The sequence below is a fragment of the Doryrhamphus excisus genome, chromosome 14 (genome assembly GCF_030265055.1).
Source record: "Doryrhamphus excisus isolate RoL2022-K1 chromosome 14, RoL_Dexc_1.0, whole genome shotgun sequence".
Taxonomy (NCBI): Eukaryota; Metazoa; Chordata; class Actinopteri; order Syngnathiformes; family Syngnathidae; genus Doryrhamphus; species Doryrhamphus excisus.
Genome location: NC_080479.1, coordinates 18448730 through 18466938, shown reverse-complemented (window position 1 = coordinate 18466938; position 18209 = coordinate 18448730). Strand labels below are relative to the sequence as shown.

The 18209-nt window shown below is 39.2% G+C and overlaps 1 protein-coding gene across 3 annotated transcripts in view; it reads right to left on the bottom strand.

Moving 5' to 3' along the window:
- Nucleotides 1-18209, bottom strand: part of spire1a (spire-type actin nucleation factor 1a) — a 31778-nt gene that overhangs the window by 12877 nt on the left and 692 nt on the right. For all 3 annotated transcript variants that reach the window (XM_058047144.1, XM_058047146.1, XM_058047145.1), the window contains exons 2-3: nucleotides 13370-13401; nucleotides 1951-2211 (exon numbers count right to left, since the gene is read on the bottom strand). In XM_058047144.1, the coding sequence (XP_057903127.1) occupies nucleotides 1951-2211; nucleotides 13370-13401 (293 nt within the window). The remainder of the gene's footprint in view (nucleotides 1-1950; nucleotides 2212-13369; nucleotides 13402-18209) is intronic.

Sequence of the window (18209 nt, the reverse complement as noted above, 5' to 3'; positions counted from 1 at the left end):
GTTTATCCCGAAGAAAAGCTAACATAGTTAGTACGTTCACATACATTCGGAGCGCCACTAATAGAATAGGCAATCGCTGTTGTCTTCCAGAGAAAAAGAAGATGTAGAAAGAGGGATCGACTAAGCTGCTTTGTCGCTGCATCTAGCAAGTAATCTGACCCCTCTAAATACGCTTTTTCAAAACTGTTGGGAGAGTCTGTCGTGAAACTTTTTGCTAATGTGTCATGGCAAATTATGCAAATCGGACAATGAGTTGCTCAGTCCCGCCCACATTGTGCGAGATGATGGCCATGTTTGTCAACCAATCGTGTGTACCAAATTTGGAGGTGATTTGGCTAAAGACGCTAACGGTGTTTTGTAGAGGTGGCCTTATGTAAGCAGCTCTGGGACCTACAGTATAACCAGAAGAAAAGCTCTGTTACCTACAGTATAACCAGAAGAAAAGCTCTGGGACCTACAGTATAACCAGAAGAAAAGCTCTGGGACCTATAGTATAACCAGAAGAAAAGCTCTGGGACCTATAGTATAACCAGAAGAAAAGCTCTGGAACCTTAGAAGACAAGCTCTGTGACATGCGCTACTGTTTATCCTACATACATTTGGAGCGCCACTAATAGTAGAATAGGCGATCGCTGTTGTCTTCCAGAGAAAAAGAAGACGTAGCAAGAGGGATCGACTTAGCTGCTTTGTCGCTATATGTAGCAAGTAATCCGACCCCTCTAAATACGCTTTTTCAAAAAGCTAATGTGTCATGGCAAATTATGCAAATTGGACAATTAGTTGCTTAGTCCCGCCCACATTGTGCGAGATGATGGCCGTATTCGTCAACCAATCGTGTGTACCAAATTTGGAGGTGATTTGGCTAAAGACGCTAACGGTGTTTTGTAGAGGTGGCCTTATGTAAGCAGCTCTGGGACCTACAGTATAACCAGAAGAAAAGCTCTGTTACCTACAGTATAACCAGAAGAAAAGCTCTGGAACTTACAGTATAACAAGAAGAAAAGTTCTGGAACCTTAGAAGACAAGCTCTGTGACATGCGCTACTGTTTATCCCGAAGAAAAGCTAACATAGTTAGTTAGTTAGCTAGTTCCATACACATATTTGTCAGGGACCGCCACACATACATTCAGAGCGCCACTAATAGAATAGGCGATCGCTGTCGTCTTCCAGAGAAAAAGAAGACGTAGCAAGAGGGATCGACTTAGCTGCTTTGTCGCTACATCTAGCAAGTAATCTGACCCCCGTCTAAAGACGCTTTTTCAAAAAAAGTGAAACTTTTTGCTAATGTGTCATGGCAAATTATGCAAATCGGACAATTAGTTGCTCAGTCCCGCCCACATTGTGCGAGATGATGGCCGTGTTCGTCAACCAATCGTGTGTACCAAATTTGGAGGTGATTTGGCTAATGACGCTAACGGTGTTTTGTAGAGCTGTGGGAAGATATTTCAAGTCAATCCCAGACTTTGGAGTTCAACAACAGCGCCACCCTGTGGTGTATTCGTCATAATAAGGGACGCATGCTTTGACCCATCCAAGAGTTTGAGAGGTGCAGCTGTGCGCCCCTTATTGGGTTAGCGCTTTTGAGTGACGTATCTGTGAGTTGTAAACACCGTGAATCTGCGTCAGGGCCCCGGAGAAACCATCACGCACACGCATGGAGTCATGTTGGAACAATGGCGTGACTAAACAGTCATGTGTGCCGCATACAGCGAGACCCGTACACCAACTATGTTATGAAATGCGGAGCGTAAGGTCGCTATGTTGGAATCCGCTGCAGGTACGACTAAGCGAGGGTGGGGCTGTGGGAACGGTGGTAAGAATACGAATAATGACAGGCATTCATTGTGTGTTCAAGGTAATTATTATGGGATGTTGGCGAACGGCTACGAGAAAAAAACCCTCCATGATTGTTGATGGCGCTTAATGACAGACATGTGCATCTGCTTTACCGTGATGATGTCACGGTAGCTTCGTATCTGGCTGACGGTGCCGGAAGGTGAAGCGGTCACAGCACGCTGCTCCTCCTCTTCCTCCTCTTCCTCCTCAGTGGCCTCGTAGCCCTCGTCGGGGCACGGGTCGCTCTCGGCTTCCTGCGTGTTGGTCATCATGTCGATGAGGCGCTCCAGCGGCGGGCTCAGCTCGCGCTCCTCGTTCTCCTTCAGCCCGAAGTCCAGAGCTTTGTAGATCATGACGCCGAGAGAGTCGATAACCTGCGCGGTGACGACAAATCAAACGTCTGTAACTTTATACGTTACGGAATTACGACAAGCTAATTGACAAGAACATGACAGACTAAGATGGAGTCTTAGAGGAGCGTCTAGGTCTGGTACTTGAACGCCACATCATCTGTAATAGTGTGCCAAGGTCTGGGGACTTTGGGGACCACCACATAATAAATATTAGTGCGCTAAGGTCTGGTAAAAAAAAAAAAAAAAAAAAAAAGACATGCAGATATGAAATAACAACCCTATAGTCACCTTGCTGCTCTTTGTTTACATTGCATTGCCTGACTCTTATGCTGCAGGGACTAGCGATGGCTGCGAGCTAACAAGTTATGTTAGCCTTGAATTTATTTCTTCTAAAGTAATGAAGCCAAAAAGTTACCACTTCCACACAAGATGAGGAGGAAAAATTGTCCTCATTTCTTCTCAAGTTAAGAAGCCAAAAAGTTACTACTTCCACACAAGATGAGAGGAGAACATTTTCCTGATTTCTTCTAGAGTTAAGAAGCCATAAAGTTACCACTTCCACACTAGATGAGAGTAGAACATTCATTCATTCATTTTGTACCGCTTATCCCAGCTGTCTTCTGGTCTGCGCGCTAACCACTCGACCGCCGTGCAGCCGAGAGTACAACATTTTTCCTCATTTCTTCTAGAGTTAAGAAGCCAAAAAGTCACCACTTCCACACAAGATGAGAGGAGAACTTTTTTCCCTTATATCTTCTAGAGTTAAGAAGCCATAAAGTTACCACTTCCACACAAGATGAGAGGATAACTATTTTCCTTATTTCTTCTAAAATTAAGAAGCAAAAAGGTTGCCACTTCCACACAAGATGAGAGGAGAACTTTTTTCCCTTATATCGTCTAGAGTTAAGAAGCCATAAAGTTACCACTTCCACACAAGGTGAGAGGAGAACTGATTTCCCTTATATCTTCTAGAGTTAAGAAGCCATAAAGTTACCACTTCCACACAAGATGAGAGGATAACTTTTTTCCTTATTTCTTCTAAAATTAAGAAGCAAAAAGGTTACCACTTCCACACAAGATGAGAAGAGAACTTTTTTCCCTTATTTCTTCTAGAGTTGAGAAGCCATAAAGTTACCACTTCCACACAAGATGAGAGGATAACTTTTTTCCTTATTTCTTCTAAAATTAAGAAGCAAAAAAGTTACCACTTCCACACAAGATGAGAGGATAACTTTTTTCCAAACTGTTTTATGTCGAACATGCCATGGGTGACTTCAAGCAGTGTTAAGGTAAAGTAATGTAAGCTAAAAAAAAAAACAATAAATAAAAATAAAAATAAAAATAAAAATAAAAATAAAAATAAAAATAAAAATAAAAATAAAAATAAAAATAAAAATAAAAATAAAAATAAAAATAAAAATAAAAATAAAAATAAAAATAAAAATAAAAATAAAAATAAAAATAAAAATAAAAATAGGTCTGGTACTTGAACACCACATCATCTGTAATAGTGTGCCAAGGTGTGATCCTTGGGGAACACCACATTATAAATAATAAGGTGCCAATGTCTGGTCCTTGGAGAATGCCACATCTCAAATATTAGTGTGCTAAGGTCTGGTACTTGAACGCCACATCATCTGTAACAGTGTGCCAAGGTGTGATCCTTGGGGAACACCACATCATAAATATTAGTGCGCTAAGGTCTGGTACTTGAACGCCACATCATCTGTAATAGTTTTAGCATGTTTTTAAATGGTATGTAACAGAAAGTTATTGACTCGGGGGTGGCGGTGGGTCACCACTACGGCCTGTATAAACATTAGCGAAAAATTTCATCAGTGGCGGTCCAAATGTATTTGTGGCGACACTGGGCAGGGTGCGGTCCAGGAAGAATAATTCCGAAAGGAGGCCACCATGTTCTTAATGGTTTTCCAGCCTGGTTATATTTTGTTGACTGCGGCTTTTAATTAAGGTGTGGTGCAAAACACACCGAGCTTTTAACCTGAAAAGACACTTCCTGTTGGCTCCACGCACCCGACAGTAAACAAGAACTGTCATGACTGATCAGCCATTTGGCCTGGATTTGCAAATATATTTATTTTCACGTCTCGGGTCGGTAAGCGATCCTTCGGAGCGCAAGCTTAGCCTGCCACAGAAGAATGCGGCAAACCGGTTAGGCCTCATGCTTCCATTGTTTTCCGACACCGCAGACGTAAACACTCCGGGCTCTATTCGAAATGGCTCAGACGTTTTTCTCGACTCAAATCAAATCAATATTTGCTTTCCTGGCAGCCGCGTGAAGCGAGCGTCTGCATCAAATACAAATATGTACAAGTATTTCCCCTTACATGTATTTATTTACCGGTGGCGGGCCGCAGTCCTGTGGGAACTACTGTATTGTATTTCACATTATTTATAGTATTACGTTATTATTGAAGTATATAAGGTATAAAAAAGTTAGACCAGGAGTCTCAAACTCAATTTACGTGGGGCCCACTGGAGCTAGGGTCTGGGTGAGACTGGGCCGCATCAGGTTTTCCAAAAAAAAACAAAAAAAAACGCATTTATTAAAAACAGAAAAATATACAAACTTTTTCAGTGCTTTGGTTCCGATTTTCTACAATAAAAGCTCTGATAAAACATTCCACTGTTCTCAAATATCTTCATTTTTATTTTTCTGCACAAAATAAGATGAAAAATAAATAAACAAATCAAGAATAAAGAAAATCAATCAATCAGTAATAAATAAATATAATAATAATAATAATAAAACGGCAAATAATAAAAACTTAAGAAACCACATATAGTTGGCGGGTAGACAAATTATTTTTTTCATATTAAAATGAACAAAGCATTATTAGAGCCCTGTAGACATGACAAAACACGACTATAGCCACATTTATACTTTTTTTTATTTACAACATATTGCGCAACTGCAGCGTCTTCAGACACATGCTAACTCGCAAACTAGAGAGCTAGCGACCTAAACGGTAGCCTTCAAGTTATTTCCTTTCAACTTAAATAGCCAAAAACTTACCACTTCCACACGGACAGGGAGGATAACTATTAACAGTTATTTAACCTTTAACATGAACATTAATCAAACGTAAATAATTTTTTCTGGGTACATGATACCATACAGCATCCATATCAAACATTAAACTTTCATATCAAGGCGGGGGCCTCAAACTAGTGTCCTGCGGGCCACATTTGGCCCGCGGGCCGCGTGTTTGAGACCCCTGGGTTAGAGGCAAAGAGGTTAGTTTAGTCAGTTAGGTTAGGCAAAGAGTTAGTTTATTATTTATTTAAGTAATTAATTAATTAATTATTAATTTTGGCTATATTAATAATTGTATTATTTTTTCATTAATAACTAATTGATTTTTATTTATTTTTATTTATTTTATTTTTTTATTAATTTAAAAATATATATATTTTGTTGTTAATATCAATTTTGTTTTTACTTCAATTTCAGGGGCCAGAAAAAATGATATGGCGGGCCAAATTGGGCCCCCCGGCCTCGAGTGTGACACCTGTGATTTAGGGCATATGGAGACCTCCACGGTCTCCACGGTGAGAAAAGGTTAGAAACGTCTCTCACTTTGGAGGAGCGGCACTGGTTCATCAGGTCGATGTACTGGTTCCTCCCGATACCGAGCAGCCTCAGACCTTGGGCCGCATGTTTGAGACCCCTGAGTTAGACATTAAAAACGGCTATGCCTCCCCCAGGTTCGTAGCTTGGTCTTGCATAGGAGTGCCAGGAGCTTGGAGTCTGAGGAGCGAAGGGGACGCGGGGGGATTGTGTGGATGAAGGAGGTCTGTGAGGTATGGAGGGGGCGGGGGGGGGGGGGGGGGGGGGTCAGATTGTGGAGAGCTTTGTAAGTGATAGTGAAGTGGTTTTAGCAGGTGAACGGGGCGCAACTCTCGGTACCGGGGGTCAACAGCGGACCGGGACGACACGCATGGCCGCTGTTATGTCCGCTATTATGTCTGATTTTGATCATGATCATGATCATGACATCGGCTCTGCTTGGAGATGCTAATCCTGCTCTGGGGGCTCAAAAAAAATGTCCTATTATGTAATAGTATAATCCATCTATAGGACATAACATGCACGGCAGTGGGCGGAGCGGACAAGGACGCCAGCGCATTAGCAACCGAAGCTAGGTCGACGCATCTGTGTGCGTTTTTTTGTACTTTTGCGGGGCAACAGGAGGCGAGTCTGTGGACGGGCGCACCCAGGCGAGGTGAACGGCTCTGTGGGTGGCGCGCACAGGCTGGGTGGAGGGTGGAGGGTGGCGCAACGGCTGGCAAATAACAATTACGCACGCCATAAAACAACAAAGTCCTGCTTCTGGGGACATTGTGTTCCATCGGTGACTTATACTTGAAATACTTGCTGACTCAGCAGCCTGAAATGGTAGAAAACATTCACCCCGAGAAGGCAACCATTAAAAAAAAAATACGACTCAACAAAAAAACAAAAGCACAACTAAGAAATTATGCTTCAAAAAGGTTGGCATATTAGGAGAATAAAGTATTGCGGGAAATGTTGCAATTTTACTAGAATAGAACTGAAATATTCATAGAACAAAGTCGCAAAATTAGGAAGAAAAATGGCTCAATATGAAGAGAATAAAATTTAAATATTTGGAGAATAACATCACAGTATCAGGAGAAAAAAATGTAAGAAAACATTCACCCCGAGAAGGCAACGTTTTTTTTTTTATGGCCTGTGGCACATTAAAAAAAAATACAACTCAATAAAAAAACAAAAGCACAACTAAGAAATTATGCTTCAAAAATGGTTAAAATATGAAGAGAATAAAGTATTGCGGGAAATGTTGCAATTTTACGAGAATAGAACAAAGTCGCAAAATTAGGAGAAAAATGGCTCAATTTGAAGAGAATAAAAGTTAAATATTTGGAGAATAACATCACAGTATCAGGAGAAAAAAATGGCTGAATTTTATGAGAATAAAATGGAAATATAAGAGAATAAAATGAAAAAAAAATTGAATACATAAGAGAAATTAAAAATACATTTATTAGAATTAATGTTGAAACGTCTAAAGTCGTATTTGTGCAAAGAATAAAATTCCAATTGAGGGGAAAATTGGTTGGGAAAATATTATAAAGTCAAAATATTGTGGGAATATTGTGCAAAATATTTGGGAAAAAAAAACAACAAAATAAATGAATAAAAAAATAATAATGTCACAAAATTTTCACAAAGCTGCAGAGATGAGATGATGGCTGCCTTCAACTTTTCCACATCCATCCTGAGATTTTTTAGTAATAATAAAAAAAAAAAAATTATAAAAAATTGGCCACTCTTTCAGTAACCATTTGACTCCACTTAACATGCTGCTTTGCACAAGAGCAACCACCATGATGGGGGGGGCGGGAGGGCGATGGCGGGTAATCAGTGAGTCAACGCTAACAACAGATGGACAAAGAATGACCCGTGTGTGTGTGTGTTCCGTAACGTCAACACACACACACACACACACACACCAGGAAGCATAGTGATGCAGCAGTCCCATGAAGAGCATCATGGCTACCTGCCAATCCATGATGGAGATCCCCTAACGTGGTTTTTGGTCCCCCTCCGCGTCACCCGCCTTCACGACCCAGTCTCCCGGCGCTGGGGGCGTCCAGTGGAGCCGCCATCGACGGTTACGTAAGCGCGGCTAAATCCGCACGTCTTCCACGGCGGACATAACGCATCAAAAGTCATCTGAATGAAACCACTTGGCTGGATTAAAGAACACCAAATGTTGTTCACTGTTCATCACAAACTAGAGCAGGCTAAGGTCTGATCCCTGGTGGACTAATACTGGGTTAAGGACTGACCAATGGGGGGACACCACATCACAAACTAGAGCTTAAACTCCCAAGTGTAAGTGTGCCCTGGCATCGGCTAAGGTTTGATTTCCTGGGGTATACCACATCATAAACTAGAGTGGGCTAAGGTCTGATCCCTGAGGGACTCCACACAGCACAAATAATAACTGTCAAAGGTGTGATCTCTGTGGGACGCCACATTACATAATTGTGGTTTTCGGTCTGACCCTTGGGGGGGTTCACGACACGACAAACTAGAGTGGGCCAGGATCTGATCCCTGTGGGACACCGCATCACAAACAACAGTGGGCTAAGGCGTAGGGCCCAAAAATGTCTGCATTATCTTATTATGTGGGGCGCCACATTACAAATAATTGTGGTTTCGGTCTGACCCTTGGAGGGGGGGGGTCACAACACCACAAACTAGAGTGGGCTAAGGTCTGATCCCTGAGGGACTCCACAGCACAAATAATAATAACAGTCAAAAGGTGTGATCTCTGTGGGACGCCACATTACAAATAATTGTAGTTTTCGGTCTGACCCTTGGAGGGGGGGGGGGTGTCACAACACCACAAACTAGAGTGGGCTAAAGTCTGATCCCTGAGGGACTCCACAGCACAAATAATAACTGTCAAAGGTGTGATCTCTGTGGGACGCCACATTACAAATAATTGTAGTTTTCGGTCTGACCCTTGGGGGTCACGACACCACAAACTAGAGTGGGCTAAGGTCTGATCCCTGAGGGACCCCACAGCACAAATAATAATAACAGTCAAAAGGTGTGATCTCTGTGGGACGCCACATTACAAATAATTGTGGTTTCGGTCTGACCCTTGGAGGGGGGGGGGTCACAACACCACAAACTAGAGTGGGCTAAGGTCTGATCCCTGAGGGACTCCACAGCACAAATAATAATAACAGTCAAAAGGTGTGATCTTTGTGGGACGCCACATTAAAAATAATTGTGGTTTTCGGTCTGACCCTTGGGGTTCACGACACCACAAACTAGAGTGGGCTAAGGTCTGATCCCTGAGGGACCCCACAGCACAAATAATAACAGTCAAAGGTGTGATCTCTGTGGGACGCCACATTACAAATAATTGTGGTTTTCGGTTTGACCCTTTGGGTTCACGACACAACAAACTAGAGTGGGCTAAGGTCTGATCCCTGAGGGACCCCACAGCACAAATAATAACAGTCAAAGGTGTGATCTCTGTGGGATGCCACATTACAAATAATTGTGGTTTTCGGTCTGACCCTTGGAGGGTCATGACACCACAAACTAGAGTGGGCCAGGATCTGATCCCTGTGGGACACCGCATCACAAACAACAGTGGGCTAAGGCGTGGGGCCCGAAGATTTCTGCGTTAATGGAATTGCGAAATCGGCCAATAAAAACAGACTCTACTGTGAACCCTGGTGGAATAATACTGGGTTAAGGACTGACCAAGGGGGGGACACCACATCACAAACTAGAGCAGGCTAAGGTCTGATCCCTGGTGGACTAATACTGGGTTAAGGACTGACTAAGGGGGGGACACCACATCACAAACTAGAGCTTAAACTTAAGCCCTGGGGTCGGCTAAGGTTTGATTCCTGGGGTATACCACATCACAAACTAGAGTGGGCTAAGGTATGATCCCTGAGGGACTCCACGGCAAAAAATAATAACAGTATGAGATGTATTTTAGATGTATTTTTCTGCCCTCAGTCTCCTTGTGGATAAACTGCCAAGAGACCTTCCGAATTTGTTGTTAGCATGTATCGTTCCAAGTGACAGATGCAGAACGGACCCACTTCCTCCAACAAATCCCCGTCTTCACTTTCAAGTCAATGAAGGTTTCTTTGATGGGCGTCGTGCATGGGATGTTTTACAGGATTTTTTTTTTTTTTCGGCTTCGTTTTGGCCCACAAGACAAGAGATTAACCCAGTTTGTCCGGGTTTAAGATGAAGACCAGATTAGGCGTGAAGATCCTATTACCGGCTTTGGAGTCTGCACGGTCTGCATGGGCGGCTCCGTCCGGGGTCGTAACCGTTCAGATTGGAGGCGTCACGCACGCCATCAAGCCTGGGATTTGTGAAACGGATCCCAGTAGATTGGCTCACCAGGGCCCTATGAAATCTGTTGGGTTTTTTTAAAAATAATTTTTCATAATTTTTTTACCAGCACACAGTGTGTGTTTTTTGGGTTAGTAATTATTGACAACATTGTAAGCTAGCCCATATTAACTCGCTTTATGTCTTCATGTTACGATTGGGAATGATGGGCAAATTTCCCCAAAAAAAGTGCACTTCCCCTTTAAGAAAGACACTGATGCAATTCCAATGGTGATGCAAGATATTTTTTATGATGCACTTATTTTGCTTGCACAATTAGCTTAAATATGTTATATGTTGGTTGGAATGATGTTCTACGTTGTTCTGTTGCTGAACGCTAACAGTAATGCTAACATCCACGACGGAAGTGACGCCATCACTCAGGTAAACAAACATGGCGGTGTACGAGACAGAGCATGTTTCCAGTGATGATAGACAAGATTTTAGCCATTTGTCAATAGCTTTTCAGGAGGAATAAACATTTGGAAATAAAATGGAGAACTAGCATAACATGGACTTACACCTTAAGACACACACATGAAGATCACTCTCAAAAGAACACAAACTTTTAGTATCACTGGGAGACTGTAAACATCCGGCAGCAACACAACGTTTTGGCATGGCTGCTATTTGGATGAAAAATATATATTAAAAAAATATATATATAATATATATATATATGTAAGTCCACCATCTCAAGTGTTTGTTTACTCTGCTTTAGCTGGGAGGTGTCACCCCGATGACATCACTTCCTAAAATTAGGCTAAGCTAACGCCATCAACTAGAAATTCATATTCAAATTCAAATTCATAATATTACAGGTTTATTCTTGCAAATTTTATACTTTTGACCAAAAAAAAAACATTTCTCCCTTTTTTAGTGGGGAACTGATATTTTCCTGAAACTCACCCATGTTCTACTGCTGATTACTAAAGAAGGCAAAAAGGTAAAAAAATTCTGTCTAATCTTTCTTTTGGTAGGTTCCATGTTTATATAGCCATAGAATATATAAAAAATATATATATATAATATATATATAATGTATATATATATATAAGTCCACCATCTCAATTGTCCACCAAGTGTTTGTTTACTCTGCTTTAGCTGGGAGGTGTCACCCTGATGACATCACTTCCTAAAATTAGGCTAAGCTGCGAGAGCTAACGCCATCAACTAGAAATATCATTATTACAAATTCATAATATTACAGGTTTATTCTTGCAAAATTTATACTTTTGACAAAAAAAATCTCCCTTTTTAGTGGGGAACTGATATTTTCCTGAAATGCACCCATGTTCTACTGCTGATTATTTATTCAGGTAAATTTTCTTCTCTAAATTTAGACTTTATTCTCATATTTCCATTTTATTATTGCACTATTATAACTTCTTCCACAAGCCAATTGTAATATTATATCCATATTTTACCTTTATGTTACTAAAATGCTGTCATTCGGACTTTATTGTAAAATTACTGTAAATGTTTAAAATTTTGCTGTGTTTTTTTAATCAGTTTTCTTAAATTATGATTTTGACAATGTGCCGCATGCGTGCTGCAAGTGGCCCCCGGGCCGTACTTTGGGCACCGCTGTTCTACACTTTCTAAACACAAAGAAGCGCTAGCAGCCTTGTGTAACATACTGCATACTTAAATATAACTTGTAGTTCCGTGAGATTTCTCGCCTTTCGTGTGTGTGTGTGTGTTCCAGCTGAAGGCGGAACGATTCTCAGCGTCACGTGAGCGACACGGCAAACACAAAAAGCCGCCCGTGTTGGGCTGCTGGTTTTTACGCAATCAACCATCATTGCGTGGTTAAGTCAGTTCACACACACACAAAAAAAACAAAAGGCGTCTCCTCCCTGTATTCTGTATTACTGTCCTGCTTGCACAAACACACCAAGCACATATCTTCACTCTTCATGTTGGGACTCCTAATGCAAGCACTGCTTTTACCCTCGATTCATCACACTGCGACTTAAAACTCAAAAGGTGTATAAAAAAATACACAAACATGCCGAATGGTTAGCATGTAGGCCACAAAGTTAGGATATCGGAAAGACGTGGGTTCGATTCTCATTGTGGAGTTTGCATGTTCTCCTCAAAAACATGCTAGGTTAATTAGCCACTCCAAATTGTCCATAGGTATGAATGTGAGTGTGAATGGTTGTTTGTCTATATGTGCCCTGTGATTGGCTGGCCACCAGTCCGGGGGTGTACCCCGGCCTCTCGCCCGAAGACAGCTGGGATAGGCTCCAGCACTCTTGTGACCGTCGTGAGGATGAGCGGTAGAAAATTAATGAATGAATGGAATGACAAGAATAACATTGAAATAAAAAAAAAGCTAAAAAGCAGAAATTGAAGATTTTTTTCCTTATCAAGAATAAAGTCAAAATATTACAAGAAAAAACTCATGTCACTTTAAAAAGACAAGTAAAAAAGTAATAATAATAATAAATAATAATCATAATAATAATATATAATATATATAAAATGTATATTAGATATAATAAAAATAAAAATAAAAATAAAAATAAAAATAAAAATAAAAATAAAAATAAAAATAAAAATAAAAATAAAAATAAAAATAAAAATAAAAATAAAAATAAAAATAAAAATAAAAATAAAAATAAAAATAAAAATAAAAATAAAAATAAAAATAAAAATAAAAACAGGAAGAAGTTTATATTTTGCTGCATTCAGCTGTGATAGGCTCCAGCACCCCCCGAGACCCTTGTGAGGATAAGCGGTTGAAAATGAATGAATGAATGAATAATAATAATAATATATAATATATATAAAATATATATTAAATAAAAATAAAAATAAAAATAAAAATAAAAATAAAAATAAAAATAAAAATAAAAATAAAAATAAAAATAAAAATAAAAATAAAAATAAAAATAAAAATAAAAATAAAAATAAAAATAAAAATAAAAATAAAAATAAAAATAAAAATAAAAATAAAAATAAAAATAAAAATAAAAATAAAAATAAAAATGGGTGGAATGGTTTACCCCAAGTTCAGTGCAGGCATCCTACAAGCAACACTGGCTTGTCTCAGAATGGGCAGGGGGCCACAAATGGGCCGCAAGTTCGAGACCCCCTTGTCTGTGTTCAGCATGTGTGTGTGTGTGTGTGTGTGTGTGTGTGTGTGTGTGTGTGTGTGTGTGTGTGTGTGTGAGAGAGAGAGCGAGAGAGAGAGAGAGAGAGAGAGAAAGAGAGAGAGAGACTGACCTCTAATGACGTGGGGGCCGAGCCATATTTATCTGCAAAGACAAAAGGAGAAATACTTGTTAAATGCGGGGTTAAAAATATTACAAAGTAATTTTACACCCTTTACAAATACTTCTTTACCTCTTTCTAACCAAGTACTTTTTCCTGAAATGTCTCCTTTTGGTAGGAATAACGAAAGCATGGCGTGTATTTCCTTTCCCACAGAGCCAGGTTGTTAGCAATGTAGGCCAGGGAATGAAAGCGTCATGCATTAACGTTCATGTGTGCAACACAAGGCGCTCTGTGTCCCACGCTCGAGGCCGAGGACGACGGTCGTCTCCGAAACCTCGTCTGGCGTGTCAGCAGGACGAGGGCGCGGTGGCGAGAATGTGTTTGTTTAACTGTCACTTTTATTTGATATCCGCCATTGTGGCCGTGCGCTACGCTACGCTGCGCTACGTCCTTCTACACGGACCAAACACTCCATAGGAAACCATGCAAATACAAGTAGTCTGTTCCAGGGTCAAACTGTGGACATCCTGAAACCTGTACTATAATATCACACAAGTGTAAAAAGAAGCTAAACACGGTCACATTGGAAAGTTTGTTGTACGCTTTGAGAAGTCTTAAAAAGACTTCAAAGACCATCCCAACATATTTATGCGCAAAAGGCAAAAACATTTTTTTTGTGTTGTTTATGTTGAAATAGTCAAAATTATTTATATCAACGTGAATGTTATGTTTGAAATGTATCTTTTGACAAAAAAAAAAATTCTCCCTTTTTAGTGGGGAACTGGTATTTTCCTGAAACTCATCCATGTTCTACTGGTGATTACTAAAGAAGGCAAAAAGGTCAAACAATCGGTTTAATCTTTCTTTTGGTAGGTTCCATTATTCTATAGACATAGAACACAATATTCTATGTGCCTTGAAAGATTGGTCCGAATCATCAAAAATGGCCGCTACTGAGAGGGTTGTGTTGACAGAGTTCATATCCTCACTTGTCACAAGTGTAAAAAAACATTTTTGTTAGCTTGCTGTGCTTTATTTATTGAAAAAAAACATCCAGCAAGCCATAGAAAAGCACATAAACTTGCAATCATTTAAAAAAGAAGTTAACCGCTGTCAAAAAGTGTCTATTTTTCTTTGTGTCTCGTGTTCTTGTTTTAATGCTTCGTGATGCTTTTTTCGTTTTTTTTGTCTTCCTTCTTCGTCGTCACAAATGTAACGTCATGTCAAATAACACCTCAAATTATATTATAACACGTGGCCACTAAGATTGGAAAAAATATATAAGAACATATTTTTTATTAATAAAATACATTTAAAAAATAAAATAAAATAATATGGGGAAAAAGTCATAAAAAAGAGAAAAGTGGAAAATAAAAATAAAAACAGCAGAAATTGAAAACAAATATTTTTTACAAGAATAAGTAAAAAAAACATAGCAAATTTATGAGATTACTTATAATTATAATAATAATGTTAGGAGGGAAAATACATTTTAAATATTAAAGAAAAAAATACATTATATTATGAGCAATAAGTAACCAATATAAAGTTGTCATTTTGAATAAGTCTAATTATGATGGGAATAAAGTCATAACATCATGGGTCTAAAAACATTTTTTTTCTAAAAGATTACAAAGAAAATGGAAATATTTGGAAAATGACAAAAACAACAGCAAAAATGACAAAAAAATGTAAAAAAAAATAGTGACAAAAACAAACAAACTTAAATGATATTAGGAAAGCAGGAAGTGAACAAATGTAAGGGGTAGGATTTAATAAGCTTTGCTTCTTCCTACTCCTTTTGGACATGTGGAACTGGGAACTGATTATGGGATGCATTCAATTGTAATCTGATGCATGTTCAAATGAAATTAAACCATTACTAATTAACCTAGCATGTTTTTAGAATGTGGGAGGAAACCGGAGTACAAATAAAAATAGTCGTAAAAATAAAAATTAAAAAAAATTACAAAAAAAAAACAACTTATACTATATTAGGAAATAAAATGAAAAAAAATAAAAATTAGGAAATTTAAAAAAAAAACAAAAAAAACACGTATACTATATTAGGAAAGCAGGAAGTGAACAAATGTAACAGTTACCGATTGTAAAAGTACCAGATGGAGGCGTAGGATTTAATAAGCGTTGCTTCTTCCTACTCCTTTTGGACATGTGGAACTGGGAACTGATTATGGGATGCATTCAATTGTAATCTGATGCATGTTCAAATGAAATTAAACCATTACCATTACCAATTAACATAGCATGGTTTTAGAATGTGGGAGGAAACCGGGGTACAAATAAAAATAAATAAAAATAAAATGTAAAAAAAAAAAAAAAAAAAACAACTTAAACTATATTATGAAAGCAGGAAGTGAACAAATGTAACAGTTACTGATTGTAAAAGTACCAGATGGAGGGGTAGGATTTAATAAGCTTTGCTTCTTCCTACTCCTTTTGGACATGTGGAACTGGGAACTGATTATGGGATGCATTCAATTGTAATCTGATGCATGTTCCATTACCATTACCATAAATTTGTAGGCAAACTTTTCCAAATGAAAGCACCCGACGGGTGTTTGACTGGATGTGTGTACTGTTTAAAAAAACTTTATTTGTACTGTAGAAGGAACCAATGAGTCTCTTTTTGGGGTAAATGAGTGAGCCAACTCCTTTTTGCACCATCATCTTCTTATTTTCTCATACTCAACATGCTGGACAAACATGGCCGACACTTTGCCAGCTTGTTATTGGCTGGTGTGTGTGTGTGTGTGTGTGTGTAGGTTGCATAAGTGGCGCTTTTCATCTCATGTCTCGCTCATCACCCGCCTGACCTAATAACCAACGGGACGGGCCAAAATGTCCCAAAAATACCTCGGACTGGAGGCGGAGCTAAAGACTCCCGCATGTGCAGTTGCAGGACGCCACTCCTTATTTTCTTTATTGGCTCGAGAGAAAAGACGTTTTCAGTCATTGTTTGTCTTTTTTTTTTTTTTTTAATGTCACAAAACAGACGGAGCCATCCGCGAGTATAGTTGTCCCTCGTTTATCACTGTTATTTGGTTCCAAACCCAACGGTGATAAGTGGATTTCCACAACGTAGGAGTCAATATGAATAAAATGAATATTTTGGTCGTTAAAGCATAGAATAGCTTTCTTAATGCGGATTATAACGAGATTAAAGGCATGCAATAACACTCCTATTATTGTTTGTTTATGTTTAAATCACATTCCGCCTGCTAAGGGATCATTGGGGACGGCCACGGCTCGCACAGCGAGCTAGTGAGCTAACCATTTAGCCTCCCCAATTTACTTATTCTAAACTTAACACAGTGTTTCAAACAGAGTGGGGAAGAAGGCTAAAGAAGCAAAAAAAAATAAAAATACCACTTCCACACGGCATGTCCCTCACTCGATTTCAGTCTTTCAATAGTTTTGACTAATAATAGGCCATAGTCAACCACCATCAAACAGCCATCATTTAGCCATTCATTTTTTAAAGCAATAATAGTAAGGGGTGACTTAACTTTTAAATGGGGGGGGGGGGGCACAGCAGGACCAGTAGCCACTGCTCAGTAGTAGTTTTTCTCTTTCCGAATGGAATCTTTACGAATTCCCTTTCCGAAAACAATGGTATACATGGAAAAGGAATATTCCAATCTCTTGTCTACATGCGGCGCTATAATCAAACAGAATAATCAACGGGGGCATGCCCATTAAAACGTAAACATCAACATCACGTGATACCGACTTCCCCGAGTTTTTCTTTCACTTGTTGGAATAACGTTGTATTGCCACTTTTTCCTGCGTTCCTGCGTTGAAATTGAGTTTGGATCAAAAACGAACTTTGCTTAGCAGTCCAGTGTCGATTACTGGCCTCCATTTTTAAAACTTAAGAACGTCTGGAGCTGCGTGTTACGTCATAAACAGGAAACATAAACAGGAAAAGATCTAATTCAATCTAGCTAATATTTTATAATTAAACTCGTGACATGTTTTATATAGATATATTTTTTTTTATAAAACTGGACTTAAATAAAGTAATAAAGTATAGAAGGGTTTAGATGGAGGTAATGCGCACGAAAGCTGCTTGCCAACCGCCAATAAACAACAGAAGAAGAAAAACACCATGAAGGAGAACACAGTTTGAGCGGATACAAGATACCTCAATCGGATTGGGGAAAGGAATATTCCACTCTCGGGAATCCCATTATATATTCATTCAGATTGGCACTTTTCTTTCGGAACGAGGTGTATACAAAGGTTCGATTCTTTCCGTTTGAGCAAATAAACCGAATATTTGGGTCCATGTATACGTGGCTATTGAGAAGAGAACTACGTATTTTGATGTCCGAGTTTCCTAAAGGTGTCTTCACTAGATTTCACTAGTATCTGGTAACTGGGGGGGGGGGGATTACTCGCTAAATATCACTTACAGGATGTTGTGGCATAGTGTTGTGTTTTTAATACAAAAGAAAGATACGGGACCCCCCATATGTGCCATAACTTAATCCATGTTTAACAATGCCCCAGGTGCTTTGAACGCATACCTGTATTATGCAAACAGTGAACGCTCCACCTGTGACACGCCATATTGAGATATTATTGGAATGTTTTCAATGTTTTAAGCTTTTCAGTCTTTCAATAGGATTTTTAAGCGTTAAGCACCGCCATCATTGTTGTACAATTGTTGAGTCAAATTATTTTGTGTGACTGTCTGCTATGATATGACACTATAGTCACATGGTGCATTGTTTACTGACAAGCCCCAGCATGGAATTGATCAATACGCTTATGAGACAATGCGGAAAATGGTAGTAAAAGCGATAAATGGTGGCAAAATGTTGCA